The 27,274-nt window shown below is 36.0% G+C and overlaps 1 protein-coding gene and 1 pseudogene across 1 annotated transcript; both read right to left on the bottom strand.

The window, feature by feature from the left end:
- Positions 1-4,545: 4,545 nt before the first annotated feature.
- Cox16 (cytochrome c oxidase assembly factor COX16) lies at positions 4,546-21,959 on the bottom strand. Its single transcript, XM_076850291.2, has 4 exons — positions 21,765-21,959; positions 14,620-14,691; positions 7,655-7,717; positions 4,546-4,900 (listed from the first exon to the last, which is right to left on the bottom strand). The coding sequence occupies exons 1-4, from the start codon at positions 21,831-21,833 to the stop codon at positions 4,784-4,786; spliced, it is 321 nt and encodes a 106-aa protein (XP_076706406.1). The 5' UTR covers positions 21,834-21,959; the 3' UTR covers positions 4,546-4,783.
- LOC143393465 (heterogeneous nuclear ribonucleoprotein A1 pseudogene) lies at positions 11,975-13,078 on the bottom strand (annotated as a pseudogene).
- Positions 21,960-27,274: the final 5,315 nt, after the last annotated feature.

The following is a 27,274-nucleotide window of genomic DNA, read 5'->3' as shown; positions in this document are numbered from 1 at the left end:
TTTTTGAGCTCATACAGACCTAGGTTAATGTTTTTCTGATCAGTTTTATTTTTTGACCGTGGAGTTTTTAAACTTTGCAATGGAGATTTCACCTGTGTAAAGCTACAAGGCCTTTACTATTGTCTTATGTGTTGTACGTTTGTGTGCACACTTGGGTTTTGTTGTATGTCTGTGTGTGCATATGAGGAGTGCTCATGAAAAAAAGGATCCGAATTTTTTTTTTTATTCACGTTATTTTAATGGTTTAACTTAAATTGGGTAAGCAGCTGTTGAGGATTGTTTTAATATGTGTACAAATAAACTGTTTGTTTACTTTCACCTTTCCTTTTCATTATATTTAATAATTCTGTTCAGGATAATGTAAATTGTTCAGAAAATTGTTTTCTTAGTACCTGTTGGAATGTTACATATTTTTTTTTTAGCTATCATTGCCAAAATTCCTATCTTCATCCCAGTGCTGGTGAAGACAAAGATAAAACCAAACTACAGTTTCTTCGATAGCTATCACAGTAAACTGTATAATATGATGCATCAATGAATATAACTCAACAAGTAATGCTCAATCAAGGAGTCGATTTACTTTTGGAGTAAATGGACATATTGATAGATTCCTCCACTTTGAAGTGCTTGCAAAACTTGCCTGGACTATGTATCACTTGTATGCATGGTGAACTATCTGTTGGTACAGCGAATTGTGGTAATGCTGGAGTATCTTTGCTGATGGCATCACCAGTGGTACAATTTTTCAAAGGAGCCGTCAATTGGCTTAGTGTCATGGCATTTCTGTATACTCCTCCCTTCTGCTAGTGATAGTCTAAAATTTGGGGGCCCACAGAGGTGAGGCAAAGAACCTCACTCCCCCACTGGTACCAAGGCCTAATTTGGGGGCCAACAGAGGTGAGACAAAGAACCTCACCCCCCCAATGGCACCAAGGCCAAATTTTGGGGCCAACAGAGGTGAGGCAAAGAACCTCACCCCCCCACACACTGGTGCAAAGGCCTATCCACAAGTATGGCTGTATGCTGGACTGGTAGTCAGTGATGGGTATGATCCAATTGCAGTGGTACCAACCTAAGACAGGAGCCTGATGCCTAGAGGTCAGCTTATCTGATGACGGGTAAGAACCATATGTTGTATTGGACAACCTAACTGGCATGGTCCCTAAGCCACATTCCTTATTGTTTAATTAAACAGAAGGGGGTAGATGCTGAGAGCCTTAGCCAAGTAGGAATGATGCATGGCATTTTTGGTTGAAAGGTGACATGACATTTTTGGTTGAAAGGTGACACCAGCAAGCCATTGAGATGATAATGATTATGTTAAGATCTGCATTCAATTGGATATTGGACCCCTGCTGTCCCCCTCAGCCTGCTACTTTGGAGCTCTGGGACTCCCAGAGAGTTCCCATTGGTTGGGGAAGTGCGGTAGGAGGGATTTCTGGAGGAGGGATTTCCTGTTGAAGTAGTGTGTCCCGGGAGGAACCGCGTGGCGTGGCATTCGGCATTTTTCCCGGGTGTGTGGAGTGTGCTGGAGTTCAGAAATAAAGTTTGTTCCTGCTTCATTGGCTTGTGATTTGTGCCCAGCCAGACTGTGGCAAATAATAGTTATTTCAAACTCCCAGTCTGATAATTCCAATATCACTGCCATATCTGAGTGTAGTAGGTCTGATGCTTATCTCTCCAAAATGTGTTCTTTTCTTTTTGCTGAAAATTGGATACAATGTACTGGGCAAAAGGAGCTCCAGTGACTAGGCCTTTAGTGATGGAGTAGAAATGGGGATAAGTAGTGCTTTACTAATCACAGTCCTGTGATGATGATGATGATGATGATGATGATGATGATGATTTTGTTGTTGTTGTATTGAAACTAGGCCTTTTGGGCTCTGATCTTTGCAAGCACTTCTCAATCTTTTCCCCTATCTTCCAATCCCTATTAGGTGAAACAGGAAGGCTGAAGAGGGCTGGAGTTCAGTATTTCCATTCTCCTAGTAGGTTAGGTTCATATGAAGTCCAATGTGATTAGGCTTTATTTAGCAAAAGTTTCTGTTGAGACCAGGCCTTTGTTATGGAAAACCAAATTCTCTGGTCATATTTCAAAATGGTCACTTTCCCCTACTCCTGCTGGAAATACAATAGGATTTTCCTCTGATATTTACTGTGAGAACCTGGTGGGACCCCTGAAGGGAAAACTCATGTGTCCCTTTCTCCCCAAACTGGCCTCCATCTGTTTTTCTCTCAAATTAGGCCATGTTGTTTCCAGCTATTAGTCAATTCCTCTTTGAATACTCTTACTTGATACTTGTTCCATCAGTAGTTTCTAGGCAGATTCTACTCCAGGAAAATTAATTCTTTACCTGTCACCAGTTTTTAGGTTGGTGGTTTTTCCTGTGACCTCAATTCTGATGGACCAAAGGAGAACTGATGTTTATTTTTTAGCTTTTTGTTGTAGTTGTTAGGAGGGTACTTATTTTTTGGCTCAACTTCTAAGATTCTTATATATCAAACAGGAAAGCAGAATTCGGTTATACTGCATTTGAAGAAACTGCCAATTTTTCAGAACACTTGTTCCATTTAACAGGATCCCAGCAATATGTGAGATGTAGTTCCTTTAGGTTTTTTGACAGTATTTGTATTGCCACTATTTTTTTTTTATTTTAGCTGTTCTAACAGATATGTAGTATTCATTGTGGTGTAAATTTAACATTTCACCTCGTGCCTAATGATGTCAAACATTCTTTTCATGTGCTTGTCATTCATACTTCCTTTTCAGTGAAATCTGAGGGTTTTTTTTTTTTTTTGGGCCTATTTTTTAATCGAATTTTTTTCTGTTATGTTCCTAAAGTTCCTGATATATTCTATAGGTCTTTACCAATAATTGCTCTCAATCTGCAAGTTTTTCATCCTTTTTAACAGTTTTTAAAATTTATTTTATTTATTTTAATTAGGTATATATGACAGCAGAATGAATTTTGATTTATTGTACACAACTGCAGCACAACTTTTTATTTCTCTGGTGGTACATGATGTAGCATCACACCATATGTGCTGTCATACATGTACCTAGGGTAATGATGACCACTTTTTAACAGTCTTTAGGAAAGGAAAGTTTATAATTTTGATGAGGTCAATTTGTCAAGTTTTCCTTTTATGATTTTTTTTTGGGGGGGTGGGTAAGAACTATTAATCATGAATTATTCACTAGGTCCAGAAGACTTCCTTGTTTCATTCCCAAGTTTTATACGTTTACATTTAAGTCAGTGGCACACTTTTGAGTTACTTTTTTGTTAGGTTTGGTGGAGGTTCCCCCCACCACCACCTTTTGACCATTTCTCCTCCAAATAACTAAGGCTTAAGGATAATCTCTATCACCGATTATTATTACCAGGTAATATGTTTATCTGCTTTTTACTAAAACTAACTGCTCAAAAGAATACAAATTTTGATTAGGGGAAAGGCAGCATGGACTTATGATTTGTTGGCAATTATGGTGGGAATATTTTAATTGAGACTTTAGGCTTTTAGAACTTAGCATGAAAATACCAGAAAATAGGGGATCACGCATGTTCAAAATAGGGGTAAAAAGAAGAAAATGAGTTTAAAAAAAAAAAAAAAGAAAAAGAAACAACTTCCCAACCTTTTGCCTAGGGATTGGATAATATAATAAACCCAAGATTAAAAAAAAAAAATCTCAGCGGTTTGGGAGGCTGAGGCAGGAAGATTTTGAGTTCAAGGCCAGCCTCAGAAATTTAGTGATGCCTTGCCTAAACAACTTAGTGAGACCCTGTCTCTAAATAAAAAGGGCTAGGGATGTGGCTCAGTGGTTAAGTGCAGGGCCCTGGGTTCAATCCCTGGTACCAAAAAACAAAACAACAATAATAACAAAAAACTAGGGTCAATTTGCAAGCAAATTATGTTAAGGCATAAAGTATACATCAAATCAATATTCGCCAAATTGTAGTCATTTGTGGATTACCTCAACAATATCATTATTTTTGGCTCAACCAAGAATTACATAATTTTCTTAACATGTTTAATGGTATCAATACAATCATCAGGTGATGCTTTGGAGACTGATTAGCATACTATATAAGGTTCTATAAATAAAACTAACACTGTTATTGAATCATGACCACAATTACTTTCCTACCTAGATTTTTAACACAAAATTACTGCTTGATTTTACTTTGAGAATTGGATCCAAGCCATTCTCATTGCTACATAAGTAGCAACTATTGCTCTAGGCCAGACATGGTGGCGCTTGACTGTAATCCTGGCAATTTCAGAGACTGAGGCAGGAGGATCACAAGTTTGAGGTCAGTCTCAGAAATTCAATGAGAGTCTCAGCAACTTAGTGAGAGAGACCCTGTCTTAAAATAAAAAATAGTAATTAAAAAAAACGGGTTGAAGATGTAGCTCAATGGCAGAGCACCCCTGGGTTCAATCCCTAATACCAAAAACTAAAAATTAAAAAAAACCAATATTGCCTTAGTGGCTAATAGAAAAGAAATACAAGTGGCTAGCTGCAGAGTGAAATACATGACACACTTTGGTAACAATATTCACATTTTTATTGAAAGGTATATAGATGTGCTCACCGCTGATACCTTCATTTGCAAATGGATTAGTTGCAAAGTATAAAGATCTGTACTTGACTTTTTAATCAAGATTATTGCCATAAGATTACTTATTTCCAGGTTTCTGCAGGTATGGAACTTTTTCCCCACTGGATCAGAAGTGTATCCAGTTGATAATATTTAAACAAACAAACAAAAGAGAAGAATAGTCATGTTGTCTTAGTCTTAAGGGTTTCTGAATTTTGACCCTGGAGTAGATCAGGATCTTCCCAAGGTCTGGGACCTCGGATATTCTTCCAGTCTTCAAAAGTAGAGTCCTTTATTTTCTATAGAATCACAAAAGTTAAAAAGTACACATATTAGTGCGGGAGCCCTGCAGGTTTGATTAGGACATCACTGATTAATGATCAAATGAATAGAAAGAATTCAACAGGCACTTAATTAAATTGCTAGCAAATAATCAACTGCAAAAATAATAACTGAAAAAGCAAGCATAATAACTAAAAAACTGCCATGTTTCTTAGGATTTGTAGCTTTTTTGATAGGCATTGATGTTAATGCCTATCTTTCCCCCATAATAAAACTACTAATACAGAAAGAGTGTACACACCTTATTTATTTTTAAGAGCACAAAGGGAGGAAACTGGAAAAACAAATGTAAATCTGAATGCTGATCTAACATAAAAGACTAAAAGGGTTAGCATGGGTGATGGTTAAAAAGAAAGAAGAACACAGGTAGAGACCCTAAAATATTGTATAAGGAAGAAAAGAAATCAAGATGATTTATTTGAGCCTGGGCTTAAGAATGAAAAGTCTTTTCCCATAGTTACCATAAACAAAAGTTTTTTTATCAATCAAAACTGTTCCAACAACAGTTTGGGGCATCCTATCTTTGTTTAGTATTAAGTGTCTCTCAAACACAGAAATGAAGGTAGGATAAAAGGGAAGATCAGAAACATTTCTTCCCTCCTCTAGTAACTACCACTCTGACAGTTATTTTTACATAACTGCTAACTTTGATCATTCTGGAATAAGTGAACAAGATAAAAAAACAAGTTGAGAGAACACAGAATAATATCCAAAGATGAGGAAAATGGGATAAGTCTATCTTGACATTTGGATTCTAAGCATTACTCTTTCGCTAACTAGCTGCATAACTTTTAGCAAGTAATTTAAACCTTTTGGGAATTAATTTCTTATAAAAGTAATAATGAAAAGGTAGAACCAAATGTTCTATGTGGAGTCTTTATTTTAAAAATTTTATGACTTCTAAAAGGACTAGAAGTCCTCCAAAACAAGCATTTCATAGCATCACTACTGGCATAATACTAGTAGATATTCAAGTAGCGAGTTACAGTTTTGGGCCAAAAAAACAGCGAATGAGTGAATGAAAACATTGCTTTTTTAAAATCAGGAGTCTATATGCTCTAAAGATATGAAAAGATTTTCTAAAGTAATGGCCAGTATCCATTTAACTTAAGATATATATGCATAAGACAATTTTAAATCATTCTTAAATAAGAGGCAATGTTGGCAGAACAAATCCACATGAGAGTGTCCAGTCTTTAAAGATCTTTGGAAGAAAAAGTTTCTTAGAAATTCTGCAAAACATGCAAAGTGGATGAACCACAGGTTGTATATATGCGCTGGGCAAGATCACTCAAGACTTACCATTTAATATCCAACTGCCACAGTACTGAGTGTGGAACAGACTCAAGAAATGCCAAGAAAAAGTAGTGTTAGGAATTCTGAATTTTGAGCTCTGCCTGAATGGAGATGTCTCATTACCTTGCTGCTACCTTGACATACAGGTAAGACATCTAAAAAGTTGTCTTTTAGGAATAAGCATTTTTCAAAATCCATTTTAGGTTCACTCCAAAAAAATTTAAAACCGAATCCTGACAAGAGCCTCTGGGGAGACTGCAGAATAAGTCCCACATCAAGTTACAGGGGCATAGGAAACAGTAGTCTTTCCAAGATTCTCCCTTACAAAGCACAAATCAAATTCGAAGTGATCAGCCAATAATTAAACTGTCTGGTAAAATGAAAAACATAAGAAGTTTCTTCAGTATATTATTCATCACATATACCTCTCAACCAAATAGGACCAGATATACAAACAGGAAAGTGTGATCTAGTAAAAAATGAACAAATTAAAACAAAAAATTGAACCAAGTAAGACGAAGAACACACTCCCTTACCATATTCCGTGACATAATGTGCCATTAAACTTTTTGACTGTGCTGATCACTTAGGTGGAAAAATGACACCATGTTATAACCCTAATTAACTGTATACCTATTATGTATGTTGAGCATCTCTTCATATGTTTAAAAATATGTATTTCCTTTCCTCTGAACTCCTTACATGCTTTGCCCATGTTCCTACTGACCAACTGAGTTGAACTTTTACACATTGATTTAGATGCTTTCCATATTTAAATAAATTACTTAGCCATAAGATAAAAACATTTTTAGAATTTCTTATTTAACTTGGGACTTTATGTACAACATTTTGTTAGGCTGAATTTTTATGACACAATAAAGAAAATCTGCAATTTTTTCCATCCTAATACCTTTCATATTTTATTTTAAAATTTGTGACCTCTGTGGAATTTGTTTGTAGAGTATGAAATATGAATCCACCTTTATGTTCTTTTCAAACTGTTACATAAAGAGCATCCCTAAGCCCAAAATATGGAATCTAAAATGAACCAGAATCAGAAACTTTTGGGGCACTGATATGATGCTTAAAACTTTCAGATTTGTGGCTGGGGTATATCTCAGCATGTGTGAGGTAGTCGGCTTGATTTCTAGCACAGAAAAAAGAAAGGGACAGAGGAATGGGAGGGAAGAAGGAGAGTCTGGGTGGGAAGAAGAAAACTAATTCATATTTTGAGTTTTCAGATTAGAGATGCTCAACTAGGAGTCTATCTGAAAAATTCCAAAATCTGAAACACTTCTGGTCCCAAGTAGTTTATCAAATACCAGATTTCAAAATAAATATTTTTTCCTGTATTAGTAATTTAAGTTTATCTTAAGGCAGACAGTTTCAAAACATAGAGTATTAACATAGCGTACCTCATACTCTGACTCTAAAGATACTTTATTCATTTTCAGTTTTTTTTCCAATTCAGGATCAATCTGGAGAAAAGAAAGAAGAACAATAAGTTACTTAAATTTGTTATAGTCTATTTCCACTTTTAAAAGTTACAGAAGGGATGACTGGGATAATACAGCCAACTTAAAACACATGGCAAAACCTCAACCATCCATCCATTCCAGTCACAAAATGATATTAATGCAGTACTACCATCACCACTACAACTAACAATTGCTGATATCTATTGAGCATTGTTATGTGCACAGCATTTTGAAATGTACTATCTCATTTAATCCTCATAAAACCTATAAGTATTATCTATATCTCTATAATTACATGTAAGGAAAATAGGACACAGGGAATTGGAATAACTGGTCAAAATGTAGTGCTTAGCAGTGAATATTGGCCCTTTGCCTTGAGAGGTCACACTATTAACCACCAACCCAAATTATGTTACACAAAAATAATATTAAAAATGTTAGTAAATATATTACTGCACTTGAAAACAAAAATAACACCTTCCACAGACCAGAAAGAAAGGGATAGCTATAAAAATATTAAGATTCCATAATGGTACACAGGAGCTGATGCTATGTTACTTGTATATGGAAAAGTTTCTAGAAGAGTATGATTGCTAAAATAAACAACAATAAATTAAATTAAAAGGTATAGCTGATCAGTGATGATTCTACAGACTCTAAGAACAATTAGTAAGCTAGAGGTATATCCAGGATTCCACTAGAATGTTGCATAAAGAGTAGATTATATAACATTTTGATCAACCATCTTCCTGTGCCTTTAGTTTTTTTATAAATGATTAAAAATGTGTCCACTGATATCAAAGTAATTTGCAACAAAACCAGAAAACTATATGACCTGAGTCTCTTGGGGATTAAGAAGCAAAGACACACTTGCGGGGAGGATTTCATAAGAACTGAGAATTGAGGTTGAAAGTCTATTTTGTCCTTGGGCACACATGCCAAATCTGGTAGAGCTATAGAATAAGAGCTAAGGATTGAAACCAGATAGATGGCTGCTGATCCAGGCTTCTAACAATAAAAAAATAGAGATAAAAGAACTCAGAACAGTGATCTCCCTCAAAGAGGTTCTAAACTCATAAGTTAAGATTATACAAATAGGCTGGAAAATCTTTGAAAAGTAAAGCTAAATATCCTGAAGTCCCAACTGAAAGTCATATAGTGCTGCATCCTAGGTGTGAGGGAAAAATCGAAAAAGACTAAGTCATAATTTTAAACTACAACCAAGCCATGACCTGGATCACTCCCAGATATTAGGGGGACTGCCACCCCACTCTATATGCCTAGCAAAACAAAAAAGCAATCTTTCTGGAAGAAAACAACACTATCTCTACAGCTGTTTATAACCAATGACCAATATTTAATGTTTAATTTAAAAATTAAATTTAAAAATCGAAAGGCATGTTCAAAGATAGTCATACTGTCAAAAAATAAAAAATAGTAGACAATAAAAGTATATCTGATCTTTTTAAATTAACTAATATTTTTAATTCTAATTTGTTATATATGACATCAGAATGCATTGCAATTCATATTACATATATAGAACACAATTTTTCATATTTCTGGCTATACATCTAATCTTGATCCATATGTTGGAAAAAGGACTTTAAAGTAACTACAATTCATATATATTAAGACATTAACAGAGAAAGTGTATAAAAATATGGTACCACTGAAAATTTCTCCAAAGTAATGGAATGTTTTAATTTATTAATTTTAATAAAAATTAAATGTACAGTTCAGAAGTAAGAAAATATAGTAAGAAACCACAGTCAAGGAATGGCTTTAATAAGAGATTGAACAAGCAAAAGACAGGTTTAGTGACTAGAAGATGAAACAACAGAACATATACAAGTCAAAATATTAAAAAAAAAAATGGGGGGGGGAAGAAGCCAAATAAAAGAATGTTAGATATACTTAAGTAGTCTAATATGCATCTCGGTGAAGTCCCATAAAAGAAGTAGAGACAAAACTGGGCAAAAGTAACATTTTATAAGACACTGACAATTTTTTTTTTAACATGATTTCATTTAAATTTTTCAAAGAAATCAGAAGACAATTTGAAATTCCATTTTTTTTCCCCCAAATCAGAGTACTTAAGGATTATGGTAAACATTTATGTGCTATCACTCAGACCATCACTTGGTACAAAACAGAAAGCATAATGCTTGGTCAGATTTTACAGAATCAGCTCTTTACAGTAGGGGATAAACAGATCTGGTGTTAAAATTTCCTCTTTTGTTCACCCAAGGATATTTTAGTTCTAATCTCTGAATCAGAAAAGGATTCAAGAAAAATGTAGTTAGCTACTACCGTGCACACCTGTATCCCAGCAACTTGGGAAGCTGAGATAAGCAATGGCAAGTTCAAGGCCAGTTTGGACAACTTAGTGAGACCTTGTCTGAAAATAAAAAATACTAAGGGCTAGGGATGTAGGTCAGTGGCAGATCACCCCTGGGTTAAATCCCTAGTACCAAAAAATGGGGAAAAAGTTTAAAAAGTAACTTTAGCCAGTTTTATAGGTCAATCAAGGAAAACAAAATGAATGCTCTTTTTTTTAAAAAAAAAAATTTATTTGTTCTTTTTAGTTTATACATGACAGTAGAAAATAAATGTTCTTATTAGCATGGTCTGCACAAGTCAATTGAGCATCTGCTACTTTACACTGAGTATTTTATTTTGGGGGGAGATAAATAAACTTATGAATGATTTCATATGTACCTGCCTACTTGCCTGTCTCACCCTGGATATGTGAGATTCAGTCTTCATATGTGTTTTCACATCCCTGTCTCCAATATGCCCAATTTTAATTCTTTTTTGCATTGTGTTGTTTGCTCTGTTTTGGTTATTTAACTCCTAAATCCAATTATATGTGTCCTTTTCACCTGTCATTAAAATAACAGATTTATTTAGCTTTCTTTTTCAGTGATGTCTGGATCACATTCACAGTAGTATTTTAATTGTTCTCATTTCCATTATCTAAATCTTAGAAAACATAGTCACAATATTGAAAATGTTAAAAATTAAACTAGCCACTACCTTGTTACAAAGCACAATAGATAGGCAAAGTCAAAGACTGTTACTATTAACAAGTGCAAAGTATGAAAACAATTTACTTAAACTGCACACTTATATCACTTGGAATGATCCAACAATGGAAAATTCATTATCGTAGATCCACGACTGTTACCATCAGCATTCAGGAGAAAAAACAATAGCCCCTACGGAGGGCAGACAAACTGCCATATATACATCACACTAAAAAAGAAAAGATGCTTCTTTCAATTCTTACTGTTTTTGTGGGTCTTCTACTTTTCTCTCAACTTTCAATACCCATTACTGAAAAGCAGGAATTTTCTTGTCATTGGATGCTAAATTTTCAGTATGAAAATGATTACAGTCTCAGCCAAAAACTACAATCTCTGGTCACTCCATACCATTATTGTCTTCTTTCTCCTTCTCCCAATTTCTCAACTGAACTCATTCTCCTTTGGTCTTGTCAACTGATTTTGTTTAGTGCTGAGGATGTAGCTCAGTGGTAGAGCACTTTACCTAGCATGCACATGGCCCTGGGTTTGATACCTGGAACAACAAATTAAAAAAAAAAAAATCAACTTGACTTTGTCCTTTAGACCCTAGTCTCAATCTGCCTTGGACCCAGCAATTTTGCCCTCTTAGCCAAATCCCCATTGATCTCAACCTCTCAATCCTTACAACTACCATCAATCTCAACTAATCTTATGATCTCAACCCTTAAGGTTCTCAACATCAGCCTACCTCATCCTTGCTAAGGCATTTGAACTCAGCCTCAACCAAACACTGAATTCTTTGGTTTTCATCTGAATTAGACTTCACAATATCAACCACCCTCAACCTCTCAATCTCAGTTGGCCTTGTCCTCTGATCTTTCTCACCTCAACCTTGCGCTCTCATCCTTCTCCTACATATAGACCTGACCTCACTGTTTTTTTTTTTAAAAGACGCATTTATGATCAGACTATTACATTTAGCAATCAACAGCATAGGTCACCAAAAAAAAAAAAAAAAGAAAAAAAGTCTACATTAAACCCTTTGTTGGAATACTTTACACTTTTCACACAACAGAAACTAAAATAATCTGTTATTCAATTAGTCCCACAAATACAGTCCTTGAGTTTTGTTGCCCATAAACATGATTATTAATGAGTACTGTCTTCTTTATAGCAGCTAGGCCCCGACACCACTGCGCTTGGCTGACTATAACCTGTAGCTTCCCTGTCACTTCTCTGGCTTTCCTCTCCTGCTGAGTTTCATTTCCTGGCAGTATGAAAACCTTCTGCCACAGCCAAAGCTACTGCTGCTGCTGGAAACGCCACAGCCACCTTGGTTTCACAGTTTAGCAAGGTATTGGCCTCCACCACCATAAGGTCCAGAGCTTCTATCTCCAAAGTTTCCACCATTCATGGGTCCAAAATTTGATGATTGTTTTAACTGCCCAAAATCATTATAGCCTCCACCTCCTCTAAAACTGCTTCTGTTATTACCAAATCTAATGTAGCCAACCCCACTGCCACCATATCTACCACCACCATGGACACTACCAAAGCAACCACAACCACTCAAGTTTCCTCCATACCAAAATTGTCATTTCCACCAAAATCACCTCCATGACATGACCACCACTAAATATTCCAGAACTACTTTGACCTCTTTGGCTAGATGAAGCATTAGCCACTGGCTTTCCTCACTTCACAGTTGTAGCCATTCACAATATGGTATTTCTGATGACAATCTTATCCATGGTCATCAAAAGTTACAAAAGCAAAGGATTTCTTCCTTACACTGTCTCGGTCCATCATGATTTCAATAACTTCACTTTTCCCATACTGTTCAAAATAATCTTGTAGGTGATGTTCTTAAGTGTCTTCTTTAATGCCACCAACAAAGATCTTTTTCAGTGGGCCCCTGGTCTTTGAGAATCTTCTCTTGAGACAACTCTATCTGGTTCCATAACTCTTCCATCCACCTTGTGTGGTCTTGCATTCATGGCTGCATCCACTTCCTCCACTATGGCATAAGTGACAAACCAAAGCCCCTGGAGCACTTTGTGTTTGGGTCTCTCATTACTACACAGTTCATGAGTGTTCCCCATTACTCAAAGTGGTTTCTCAGACTCTCATCAGTTGTTTCAAAGCTTAGCCCTCCAAAGAATAGATTCTGCAGCTGTCCAGGCTCTTAAGGGTACTCTGATTTAGACAAGATGGCAGTACTTTAATGATACTTTCTCAGCAGCATTCCGGGGCAGAAAGCCTGACCTCATTCTTTTAACCTTATTCTCTTGACTTCAATTGACATCACCTTCCAAACTTCAACCAACCTCATTGTCTTGACCTTACTTACATTCTTCTCTTTATTTTGCCCCCACCCTCTAGGCCTCTCCTTTTATCTCAACCTCCCACATTCTCTTCTTAGCTGAATAACTAGCACCACAATTTATCCAGTCCTCAAAATCAAAACTTTGAAACATTTTAGAATTACTCTTATATTCATATGACATACATCACACTGTGTATCAAATACAATCAATTTGCTGCTATAATTTATTCTGGAACCCATTCATTTTTCTTTATTTTCATTTTGAATGCTTTATTTTGGGTACCATTATTGTTTATGTACTCTGATACCACAGAGACCTAACAAATCTCTTTAAGCAATCTCTTCCCTTCTATATTGCTCTCCCTGTCCCCATCCATCCTCTTTACTCCATTGCAAGAGAGACATTTCTAAATTGAAAATTGATATATATATATATATTACTTGTAAAAAGCTTCCCATATCAAATAGGTGGCACAAATAAAAACTACATACTTCTCAATGACTGTGTCCGAGTTCTTATATAACACCTGGCATGGATTTGACAGTATATGTGTAATAATAGAAGGTAATCCTAACTGTACCCCAATACAGTCACATGACCTCAAGCAAGATACTTAAGTTTTCTGAGTCTTAGAAAGCCCATTTTCCTCACATGTAAAATGAAGGAGCTAATACAGTCCTAGCACAAAGTAGACACTATAAAAAGGCAGGTATCTTTACTTATAATAAAAGATAATTTTTCCTTTTTTTCAGTATCAATTACTAAAGATATGAATCAATATAATTAATACAATCACTAATATTAATATTAAATAATTAATTTTAATTGGAGAAAAATGAAGATTTTTGATCCATGTTCTTTAGTCCCTTCTAAATCCTAAAAACAACTAAACCAATATATGGGAGAAAGCTAATGATATCTCAAATTTCCTAGTGAACAGATAGAAAGATTACTAAATTCTTTACATCAATCACTTCCATGTGATTATTTATTTTTTTTTTTAAACCATGTGATTATTAATGATATCTTGAAGAATAAAGGCCAGGAGTGGCAGTGCACACCTATAATTCCAGCAGCTCAGGAGGCTAAGGCAGGAGGATCTCGAATTTAAAGTCAGCCTCAGCAATTTAGCAAGGCCCTAAGTAATTCAGTGAGGCCTTACCTCTAAATAAAATACAAAAAAAGGCTGGATGTGTGGCTCAGTGGTTAAGTGCCGCTGGGTCCAATCCCCAGTACCAAAATAAATAAATAAATAAATAAATAAGCCAGCCTCAACAACTTAGTGAGGCTCTAAGCAATTTAGCAAGACCCTGTCTCAAAATAAAAAATAAAAAGGGATGGGGATATAGCTCAGTGGTAAAGTACCCCTGGGTTAAATTCTCAATACCGAAAAAAAGAATAAGAAAGTGCTGAGGTATTCAGAGAGACTGAATACTGGCTTTGAAAAACAAGACAAACTTAGATTGCTAAATACTCGGAACATTTAATTCTAAACCAAAATATACATATACACAGACACAAGTAAAATTCCAATTACAATTCTTACTTTAATCTTCACAGCATCATATCGGATTTGTGAAAATTCACGAAGACCAAAAGAACCTCCAACAACCAGCAACTAAAACAAAGAAAGGAAACAGTTAAACAAAACAGAAAAGTAGATTTTATGCACAAATTACTTATCTAAACAACAGCAGAGACAGACTACAGATCCTATAGATTAGTCCTCCTTTCAGAATTGATGCAGTGGATATAATTCAAAGACATTCCACAGATGCCTGAAACCTCAGATAATACTGAACACTACATATACTATGTTTATTCCTATACATATATCTCTATAATAAAGTTCAATTTATAAATTAGGCACAATAAAAGATGAGCAACAATAACTAATAATAAAATAGAACAGTTATGATAATATACTATAACAAAAGCTACTTAAGACATAAATTGTTTATTTCTGGAATTTACCATTTAATATTTTCAGATAGCATTTGACTATGAAATCACAGAAGTGAAACCTCAGACAAAGGAGGCTACTGTAACAGTCCTGGAAAAATTTACATTGTTATCAAATACCAAAATTAGCACCTTATAACCTGTACTTGGTCTTATAGTTTAAATTATGTCATGTCAAACAAATATTACTTGATCCTTACAACAGACCTATTTGCTAAGGGGGAAAACCCATTTAACAGATGAGGAAATAAAAATAAAAACCCAGCTAACTAAATGATTAGCCCATTGTTATATTAAATTTGGCCTGAGGCTGTTTCTATTCTTACAATTCCTATCACTCTAACTTAGTAGGTAAACAGAAATTTGATTAGACCATGTTCAAAAGCAAATGCCTAGCTGTTACCAATCAAGCTATTTCTGTACTTCATTTCCTTGTTCTGTTTATAAATACTCACTGCCCAGGTCAAAGAAGGGAAATTCCCAAACCTCTTCTGGTTCTAAATGCTGCCTGATTCATGAACCTTGTTTGCTCAAATACTGTAAAATTTGTTTCCTTTAAGTTTTTCTTTTTTTTTATGCCTTAATTTATTTATTTATATGCAGTACCGAGGATTGCACCCAGTGCCTTACACATGCTAGACAAGCGCTCTACCACTGAGCTACAACCCTAGTCCTGAAATTTTTCTTTTAACATGACTCCTCATGGTAAACATGGAATACAACTCTGACCTATTTCTTTAAGTCCAGGATTCTTTCCATTTTATGATTTTGCAAAATAAGCCAACTGGAAAACATTCTCTCATTTTCTTATCTAGGATAAAGGAATCCTGTGAAATATGCCACACTTTTTAGAATTTGGTGAAGTTTTTAAAAATCCCTCAATTGTCACTGCTGTTTTACCATCTTCTAATTGGCCTTAATCTTCCATTCTAAAGCTGCAAAAGTCTAGCCATTTGGAAAAAAGTTTGATTCCTATCTTACTTTTTATATTATTGTACTTATACTACTGATTAAAGAATTAAATATAAAAAGTATTGGACATTATAAATTATAAGCTCTTACAATTTTGAAGGGAGTATCAACAAGACATTGAAGCCATGAATTTTTCAGTCCAATACATGTGCCCACATAAAAGTTTAAAACTTCTACCCTGACAAATAAAACAAAAAGAACATAAATACAAAAAACAATAAATCAGGAAAAAATATCTGTTATATGTTAAGCGGATAATACCTGCAATGTCAACATGTAAGAAATTCATCACATAAGTAACTTTGCCCTTTACTTTCAATATGAGAATGCATACCCCTAGTTTTCTTACTTCCTCTCAGTTTCCTTCTTCCCAATGTTGGAGTACCCCCAAAGGCTAAGTGTTTTCACTCCTTCTGCCTATTATCAACCAACATTGAGACCCTAGGTGATGTTATTCATTTCCACTGATTTAAATAGCCTCTATGGCCCAAACCTCCAAATGTATGTTTTCAGTGGGAACTATTATACCAAACTGAATACCTGCTTTCTTATTTGACAACTTCTCTTCAAAGTCTAACAAGTATATACAAATAAACATAAAAGATCTTTACCCCAACCTTCTTTCTGTCCCAACCCACCTCTAACCAACTTTTATGATCCCAGTAAATGTCAATTACTTTCACCCAGTTCTTGAAGTCAACTTCTTTGTTGTTATCTTAAGCTCCTAGTTCATATCTCCTATCTAGTTCATCTCTGCATTTTGTTATCTCTACTTTCAAAATATTTCTTGAATCTGACAATTTCTTACTATATTATGTTCTAATACCCTAGTTCAGGGTACCATCGCTTTCCTGGACTTATTCATTCACAGAACCCACATAATGCATAAGAAAGAATTTGGTCTTTGTCCTGGGTTTCTGGAAGTTGTTTCAAACTTGGAATTTCCTGAGTGATAGGACTGTCTTTGTTATGGTGAATGCTGGGACACAAACATTAAGGAAGTGATGCAAGGTGGGCCCCTAGACAGTTTCAGAATAGAGAGAGGCTGGTCATGCTGGAAAGATCAACTGAGTGACTAGAAGGCTATGGCTTTGCGCTGAGTGATATCAACCTGACCTCTAAACCTCCAGGAAAGGGAGCACAGAGGTGGAGACTAAACACAAAGTCTAATCATTCCTGCCTAGATAATGAACCCCACGAAAAAATTTGGACATTGAGGCTTGGTTGAGCTTCCTGATTGGTGAACACATCCATGTGCTAGATGGGTGACATGCTGTGATTACAAAGGAGGACAGAAGCTTCACATTCAGGACCCTCCTAGATCTTGCCCTATGTGTCTCTTCTTTTGACTAGTCCTAATTAATAAACTTTATAAGGAAATAGCAATTGTGAGAATAGAGCTCCCCTGTGTTCTGTGTCATTATAGTCAATACTGAACAAGAGGAAGTACAGGGAACACATGAATTTGTAACGAGTTGTTCAGAAGCAACAGTTGGTTTGAAAATCCCAGAGCTTCCACCTGAAGTGACAGTTCTGTGGAAGGTTGTGCCCTGAGGTTGTAAAGTCTATCATAATATTGGGACTTGCCATATGAACTGTACTGCGCCACCACTGTTATCTTAAAATCCACACTTCTAAATATCTCATTTTTGTACTGGATTCCATCTTCTCTTATCTACTAAAGAATATTGATTAATCACTTTTCTCCTCTTCTGTATCATCAAAATTTTGCTCAGTTCTTCATGAATCATCATAAAAGGCTATTATTTCTCCTTCTTATTAACAAATTTTTCTTGATCTTACTTTCCCACCATCTATTTCTTTATTTCTATTTGGAGTAAAACTTCTCAAATGAGTTGTCTAACCAAAAACGTACACTGGAGAAAAGATAGCCTCTTCAACAAATGGTGCTGGGAAAACTGGAAATACACGTTAACTAAATGAAATTAAACCTCTATCTCTCTCTATGCACAAAATTCAACTCAAAGTGGATCAAGGACCTAGGAATTAAACCAGAGACCTTGCACCTAATAGAAGAAAAAGTAGGCCCCAATCTTCATCATGTCGGATTAGGTCCCAACTTAATAAAACTCCTGTAGTGCAAGAATTAAAACCAAGAATCGATAAATGGGATGGATTCAAACTAAAAAGCTTCTTTTCAGCAAAAGAAACAATCAGTGAGGTGAATAGAGAGCCTACAGAATGGGAGCAAATCTTTACCACAAGCACATCAGATAGAGCACTAATCTCTAGGATATATAAAGCCCTCAAAAACCTTAACACCAAAAAAACCAAATAACTCAATCAATAAACAGGCCAAGGACCTGAACAGAGTCTTCTCAGAAGATGATATACTGCTGGGGTCCAGCCCTGGTGGGGATCCAGGGGTCCTGAAGGAGGAGTAGCGTTGGCAAAAGATAACGAGATGGGATGACAGGTTGTAAGTTAAGAGCAGCCTCCAGAAAAAAACTGCTGCCCCTAAAGGGGCCTTTATTTTTATACCTTTTTTACAGGTGTTTTTTCAGGTAGTTAATGAATAACCTCAAAGCCCAAAACTTCTTTGACTTATATAATTTTCAAGAGTTACAATCTTTTCTGACATACATTGATAGATACCTAAGATATTATGTACATTGTTCAAAATATTTTCCTGTAACCTTAGCCAATCATGATTAAGCTTTTACATTTTCACCTCAATCACTAGGTGCTAGGCTACCCAACTAGACTACATGTCTCCGGACCTATTATTAACTTCTAACTTTAAAGCATACCTATAATTATTTCATTAACCTTTAACTTTTAAGCATAGTTATGATAAATAGTAAGTTTTCTTACTTCTAAACTAAAATCCCAGTAAAAGGCACTTAAAAAAGTGAAAGTCTATTACTTAAAAACCCTACTACTCTGAAATGCCTCTAAAATATATCTATGTTAATTTTACATTATTTTATTTTTAATTTCCAAGGTAAATTCCTTTTTTCATATGACCTATTTAATTGCTTTCTTAAAGAGTTTCCTGGATCCTTGGTCAAAGTACACCAATTCTTATATCTTTGTAATCTTTAACTAAAGGATAGGCTTTGCACCTCAACCCATTTGTCATTTATATTAACTATGTGTTTCCCATTCCCATCATAAATTCCTGTGTAAGGCAAAGGAGGGGTCTGTTGGTGGGGGGAATGTATGTTGCACAGGTTGTGTCTTTAGAACGGATGACTTAGTATAAACTCTTAAAGCTTTTCTCAGGAACCTCAATTTGAATTTCTTGAGGAATAACACTATTGTTTGTATCCTGAGAGATACTGAAACACACCTTGTGGCATGTTTTAATTTTGAATCCTTAGTCTCTTTCTGGGAATTTTCCTGCAATCTCAGGCAACACATAATTTTATTATTGATTGACATATGCCCTATTATCCATATCATGAGTATCATAAACAAAACACTTAACATTCCCCATGGTTCCAGTTTCCAGATGGTGTGGCCCTGCCACAGCATCCCCCACGCTGAGACCCTGTCAAGACAGTGGGTACAGGAACACCTTCACCAATATATAATCAATCAATAAACATATGAAAAAAATGTTCAACATCTCTAGCAATTAGAGAAATGCAAATCAAAACTACTCTAACATTTCATCTCATTCCAGTCAGAATGGCAGCTATTAAGAAGACAAACAACAATAAGTGTTGGCGAAGACCGTGGGGGAAAAGAAACACTCATACATTGCTGGTGGGACTGCAAATTGGTGCAGCCAATATGAAAAGCAGTATGGAGATTCCTTGGAAAATTGGGAATGGATGCACCATTTGACCCAGCTATCCCATTCCTCCGTTTACACCCAAAGGACTTGAAAACAGCATATTACAGGGACAGCCATATCAATGTTGTAGCAGCACAATTCACAATAGTAAATTATGGAACCAATCTAGATGCCCTTCAGTAGATGAATGAATAGGGAAACTTGGGTATATACAGACAATGGACCATTACTCAGCATTAAAAGAGAATAAAATCATGGCATTTGCAGGTAAATGGATGGAGTTGGAGAATATAATGCTAAGTAAGCCAATCCCAAAAAACCAAATGCCAAATTACTTCTCTGATATAAGGATGCTGATTCATAATGGGGATGGGGAGGAGCATGGGAGGAACAGACAAACTTTAGATAGGGTAAAGGGGAGGGAGAGGAAAGGTGGGGAATGCGGTAGGAAAAATGGTGGAATGAGACAGACATCATTACCCTAAGTACATGAATGAAAACACGAATAGTGTTCAATCAAAGACATGAAAAATTGTGCTCTATTTGTGTAATATGAATTGTCTTGCATTCTGCTGTCATATATAACTAATTAGAATAAATAAAATTTAAAAATGCTCACAGAAAAAAAAAAAAAAAGGAAGAATACTGCTGATGTGGTGGCGTATGCCTGTAATCCCAGCAGCTCAGGAGGCTGAGATTGGAGAATCAAGAGTTCAAAGCCAGCCTCAGCAATGGCGAAGTGCTAAGCTACTCAATGAGACCCTGTCTCTAAATAAAATACAAAAGAGGGCTGGGATGTGGTTCAGTGACAGAGTGCTCCTGAGTTCAATTCCCCAGTACCAAAACAAAACAAAAACCCTAAATACAGCATTTTTCTCTACAAAATTATTTACATGTTTAGGGCCAATACAAACATACAAAGCAATCTACAGTTATATACTCAGGAAGAAAGCTACTGAAGTACTTTCAAGTTCATGAACTAAAAACAAAGGAGAAAGACCCTAGACAGTACTTCAATATGCAGTGGTTTTGGCTTTCTTTGATAATTTTGAAAAGTAAGAAACTCAAACTGGCCTCCAAAGTAACATGTTGGTAACTCAAAGTCAGTGACCACAATCTCAGTGTTTTCAAATGGCAGAGGACATTTTTATATACATGCCCTATAACCTACAGCAATGTAATTACTATGTTATTTTTACAAAGACAGTTATCTTTAAACTTTTAAAAGCATATTAAAAATTTTTCTAAAGATGAAATTTAGTCCTGCTTTAACAGCAGAAGCTGGTAAGTTCACCTGTGTCAATATCCATAACAAAGTATTAAACTATTCTGTAGTTTTAAAGCGGCTTTTCTTCATATGCTTGACTTACGTGATTTCATGTACTATGACATAGAGGTTTGCTGAAGCGAAATAAATTGTACACGATTCAACAGCAAATAAAAGTAGCTGTCGGGATTCCAGCTCTGATCGGTCTTATGTCAGTTTGAATTTTATCATCGTGACATTACGGGAACTCAGAGCAGAATTCAAAGCAACCATATAAGCTACAGTGCTTTAGAAATATTAACTAACACAGTGACCATTTGAGGGGTGTCATCACGGGTGGCAGACACCGTACTGAACATTTTATTCACAAGACCTTATATGATTCATCACAAAACCCTTAAAACAAGCTAGCTACATCCGGGCTTGAGTAAAACTCTGGTTGATACAGTTTTCCGAGAAATGGGGACAGTAACAATCGCGTTCCCGATGGAAAAGAGGCCGCACAGACCCCGCTCTACCAGAGAAAAGCGGGACCGGAGAGCCTACTATGAGCGGGGCAAGAAGACGAGGAAACACTGCCTGAAAGCTCTCAAACCTGTCGCTAGTCCACTCCTTTCCAATCTCGGCCGTCGGACTTCCGTATAGACTTTAGCAGGCTGGAGCCAGCCAACCAGGAACCCGCCCCCCCCCCGCCCCCTCCAGAGTTCGGGCCCACAAATCCACTCACCAACATCGGGACTCCGTAGCTAAGGGTCTTGTTTTTGCGCAAGGCACGCAACACTGCTGGTGCAACCATGATTGAACTCTCCAGTTCGCTGAGACGCCCCTCCGCTCAGACCCAGTGAAGTCTCGTAAATTTGAGCAAAGGAAGGCGTTCCAGCCTCACCATCTCTCCTTTGCTATCTGGTTTCCGGTCCTACCAGGCAGAACTAATCGATTCATGGTAACACACTCCCGCGACCGCCCGGAAAGTGGGGAGTCACCGCTTTAGTTCCGTGACGTTGAAGGAGCTTAGGGACTTGAATCTGGTTCCTGATCCCCATCAAATTGGTGTGGAGGCCAGTACCTCGCATATTCTGGGTCTTGTCTAATGTCTTGGAATACTCTCTGGCACAGTCACTCGATAAACTCAGGTAAGGAAAAGAAGAAAAAAAACCCCCATTTTTTGAAGCTAATACTCTATAGTCTATGCCTACCTATAAAATTTAAGTTTTTAAAGTAAATCGCTAGAAAGTTTAGATTGAATGTAATCGCTGTTTTACCAAGTTTCACCGAAATGTAAATGCTAATGCTGGACCTGTGGGATAGCCTCCAATATTTAGTCATTTATGAAAGCCTATTTTCCACTGATTCAACCACGACAATACCTTTTTGCGTGCCCTTGAAAGGCTATAGGAATACAGATGAAAAGATATTCCCGTCTTAAAGAGATTGGAGATCTAATGAGCACATAAATGAATACATCTCTAAAGTACTGTGATAGCTAGCCTAGTGAACAAAGTAACCACGGTGACATTTGCCAGAATTAATCAGAGAAAGCTTCAGCTACGAGTGCAGATGACATAGAGCAATGAGCGTCTCCCATACTATTCCTGAAATCTTTCTATCTGCCCCTGTCACTGACGCGTTCCTGGTTATCATCTTTCCATCTACTAAAGCAGCCCCCTAATGAATTTCTCCAGAGGAGAAATGCCAGATCTACCTTTATGCTCCTCCAGTGACTCCCATGTCTATAGGACTAGGGTCAAATTTTAAAGATTCTTCACACTGCTGAAGACATAATCTGATTACTTAGTGTTCCTTCAATTTCCTTAGCAAGAAATTTAAGACCCTTTTTAATGTGACTGTGGCCTGCCACTGTTCACTCCATATTTCATCCTGAAGGCCATACTATTTCTTGAGTATTCCATGAATTTCTGTCTTCAGTATGCAGCTCCCAGAACACAAGTTTTTGAAGTGTCTCTTACTCTCCATTGTAAATCATTCCTTCCTCAGAGCTCCAGTAATCTTTTACTGATATCTCACATAACTGTCACACTGTATTATTTTTTAGCATATTAGGTAATTATCACTTGGACTAGCATATAAGCAAGGTGAAAACAGGAGAATGGGAATAATATTCCAGTTTGAATATGAAACTTGAGGAGAGAAGCATCATTTGCATTGAGCTGAGGGAGACTTGGAAGTGATCAGGACAAGATATAAAGTGACTGTTGGCTAATTCTTTGCCTCACCCCACTTGACTATGGAAAAGAGAATTTGCAAATGTGGGGACTGAAGCAGTAGAAAGGTGGGAGGCCTTAGCATAAAAGGTTTAGTTAAACTATACAGGCAAATAGGAAATTACGTAGATTAGTGGGGAAAGTCTGGAGCAGAATTTAGAACTGAAGAAATGGGTTTATAAACAGGGTTGCTATGGTTTATGAACAGGATCTCCTTTAATGTTGGTGTTTCTTTATACTGTATTTTGGGTTGGTGTGTGCTTGTCTTTTAACTCAGCTCTGTGCAGATATGACCATATGGGGCTGCAGGATTAGAGAATTTATTGTTAAGTATATAACATAGAGTTGAATCTTCACTTTATTTACTTCCTTTTGGTTTTGTTTGGGCACGGGATTACTGGGGATGGAACCCAGAGTTGCTTTACCACTGAGTTACATCCTCACCCCTTCTTAAAATTTTAGGGTCTCACTAAGTAACTTAGGGTGCCGAGTCTGGCCTTGAACTTGAGATCCTCCTGAGTCACTGGGATTATAGGCGTGCACCATCATGCCCAGCTTCACTTCCCTTTGATATTTCAAAATTCATGTGCAACATTCAGGTTATACAAATATATTACTTTTCCCACTTTCCCTCAGATCTTAGAAGACAAGACAGATGTTCCAAACTCCAGTCATTATCCTACCAATTCACTACATAAAAATTACCCACTGGATCCTACTCTATCAAAGCCCTGCACCCAGATAGTAGTTATAAATTATATACATATATTCTGGATAAGCCCTTTTCAGATAAGGCACACATCCAACTGAAGTGACCCTAGGTCTCTAGTCTCAAGCATTCATTGAGAATTTTGATAACCTTGAAGGAATAACTTTAAATATAATAGCAGGAATTTCAAGTATCCTGGCAGATTGTCAGGGCACAAATTTGGAGGCAATGAGGAATTTAAGCACCTATCAAGTCATACTATTTCTGTGGTAAACTCTATTGTCTATACATAATGCTCACCTTAAACATCACTACTGTATACCTCAGTTTTTCCATCTGGTAAATCAGAATAAGTGATAACTTGTTGTCAGTTTATAATTCTCACCCCCAAAAAGAACAAATTTCTCATCAGTTTGGAATCTGTTGCTTTCCCCAAAATATAACAAGTTCTGTGTTTCCAGTGTTCATAAACAGTCAAAAGTTGATTCAACCATTTTAACTGTCACACATGGGAAGATATAAAAATTTATATCTGGGATAAAAGAAATCTCTTCCACCCATGCCAGTCCCTGAGGACTTGTATAGTCTTGATATCTAAGAAAGTTATCCAGGTATATAGTACATGGGAGCACTTTGAAAACATTAGTCCTTTTTGAGAATTTTAGCACTGAATTAATTTACAAATTACATCCAAAATTCATGGCTATTGTATGAAAAGACTAGTTACTTCATGAATCTTTGGATTTGTAATGCCATTGATACCTACTATCCAATTTAATTGAAAATCATTCTAAGATTTGAGGCATGATTCATTTTATAGTGAGCTGAGACTCAGCAAGGTTTAAAGGCTTGTACAAGGCCACACTTTGTATACAAATATCCTACATAGAACCAACCTTCCTGTAGAATTTGAAAATATCAATTACTTTCTACTCGGGCTATTTCACTTCCAAGATCCTTTTGAACTGGGACTTCTTGTCTAGCCTTGCAAACCTTAAACTCTTTAGTGCTTTTCCATTTTCTGCTTCCAGCCCAGTGTGCTTCAAAATCCCTTAGAGAACTAAAACACAAACTGCTGAGCCCCATCACCAGAGTTTCTGATTCAGGAGATAAGGGATGAGGCCTGAAAATCTCCTTTTCTAACAACTTTCTAGGATATGTTGAAGATGCTGGTCCAGGGACTATATTGTGAAAACCACTGCTCTGCTTTCCCTAAATAAATCCAATTTTCATTTTGGCTTCAAATTTTAACACAGTGTAGATGACTTCTGCTACATTTCCAGAAACTGGAACTAAAGTTTGAATGTTTTTCTAACCCTTCAAGGTCAATATGCCACAAAAGATATAATATTTTAGTCATTCTCCCCAATCTAATTTCTATGGCTATCATTAAAGTAGCTGAGACTTCAGTTCAACTTGAAACCAATTAAACTCAAGTTCTTGAAATTATTCAACTAGAAAATCAACTGTTTCTCCTTTAGTTCACATTCCTCTTGTAACAGTGATAACAACCATTATAGTTTTAGAATTAATCCTCTATTGCCATATTACTTTTATGGGGTATAAGTTAAAAGATAAATGGAACCATGCCTAATACACTTTGGTCTTTCATGACTTCCTGATAATGTTAAATCATAATTTATAACTTTTAAAAATAAATGGTAAAAGCTTCTTATAATATACTACATAGTTAAGAATACCGTTGTGATTTCCAAACCAAGCAAAAACCTTTTCTGTTACATTTTAGAGAGAATAAAAGGTTAACTATTTTGCACAAAAGTGCTAGAGATCTCTTTTGTAGACTAATGACTCTGTAAGGAATTCAGAGTGCAGTGTCTCAAAGTGTACTACTACCTAAGTTACAGTAGATATCATCAGGTGGGGCAAAGCAGGAACTCTAGCCTTCTGGTTGTTACAAGCCTAAAATTTCATCTGAAAGCTTTTTCTGCCTAAATATTGTCAACTATTTTAATGATGGTTTCCTTTTGGGTAGGCGAATGTGTGCTTTCATGATACAAATCAAGGGTGAAACAGGATTTTATTTATTGCAGTATTTTTAATTTCCAGAAAACAATTTAGAAATACAAATGTTTGACTCCAGAGCAAGTATATTTTAATCTCAAACTTTTTGAAAAGGAAACCATTAAAAAAATGGCCTGTCTATATATGTGCATTTTATATTGTTTGAATACATTTGTTGTCCACCACTAGCTTTAAAATAGATTGGCCAACTATCATTGTACACAGTTTCCTGCAAAACAAACAAAAAGCACATTATTCTAATAAAAACTAGAACTTGATACCTCAAAGTAATCACTTCTTCAAGTAACCACTTCAAAAATCAAATAAAATTACTGAACCAGGCCGATTTTGCTTTCATCAATATACCAATAACTGAAACAAATTTTTCAAAAAACAGAGTTTTATTCACAAGGTGACCACATGTGAAGACAGGAGAGTAGGTCTCAAATCCACCTCCCCAGAAATAGGATTTTGGGGTATTGGGGGTGGGGGTAAAAAAGTAGACTGATCTAAGACATGGAAAAAATGGCAGTATGGAAAAGTGAAGTAAATGGTGGTCTGTGCAATCATAACGAAATTTCACGGCTCTTCACATAGCACATGTTCAGAAAGTTCTGGTGCTAGTTTCAAATGTTGACTCTCAAAACATAATTATTAACTGGAAACAGAAACTTTTCTCTATAAATTCTTTTTTTCTCTTATTTTTAAAATAGGGAGAAATAATTTTGATTTGATTGGTATATTTTAAGCATTAAAAGAAATAATTATATAGTCAACATAGCTACTTTTATTGTGTGCATCCTTGAATCCTGAATAATGTTTTGGCCATGATGAGAGCCCACAGTCAAGTCTAAAAATGGTCACAATTCACCTCTTCCAAAATTACAATAGGGAAAATTGTTGGACTTTCCCTGGTTCCTATTTCTTAGAGGACAAATTTTTAAAAAGAGTTACTCTAGAAAATGTCAATGCTTTTCAAATTGGGGTTCAAAGGAGTCAACATTGGGGAAACTTCTCTCATTTTTACTCCTTAAGGCCAGTTTCAATCTGCAATAGGTTTTGGCATTGATCCTCAAACAATAAATTAACAAGGACTACTGTTTGGGGAACTATAGTAACATACTACATGATATTTGAGTCAACAACAATACATATTGGATGATGGCACAATAAAATGGTAATGGAGTTGGAAAATTCCTGTCACCTTGCATTTTTATTCTATCTTTTCCATGTTTAGATATACAAATGCTTACCATTATGTTATAATTGCTTATAGTATGAAGT

The sequence above is a fragment of the Callospermophilus lateralis genome, chromosome 3 (genome assembly GCF_048772815.1).
Source record: "Callospermophilus lateralis isolate mCalLat2 chromosome 3, mCalLat2.hap1, whole genome shotgun sequence".
Lineage (NCBI taxonomy): Eukaryota > Metazoa > Chordata > Mammalia > Rodentia > Sciuridae > Callospermophilus > Callospermophilus lateralis.
Note: the sequence above shows the minus strand (reverse complement) of the source record. Positions and strands in the feature narration are given on the sequence as shown.

Excerpts from the sequence above, each read along its gene's own strand:
- Cox16 (XM_076850291.2), bottom strand. The coding sequence starts at position 21,833 with ATGGTTGCACCAGCAGTGTTGCGTGCCTTGCGCAAAAACAAGACCCTT. Across the intron at positions 7,718-14,619 it reads ATGATGCTGTGAAGATTAAA|ATTGATCCTGAATTGGAAAA; the intron begins GTAAGAATTGTA and ends TCTTTTCTCCAG. Across the intron at positions 4,901-7,654 it reads CTTTAGAGTCAGAGTATGAG|AAAATAAAGGACTCTACTTT; the intron begins GTACGCTATGTT and ends GTGATTCTATAG.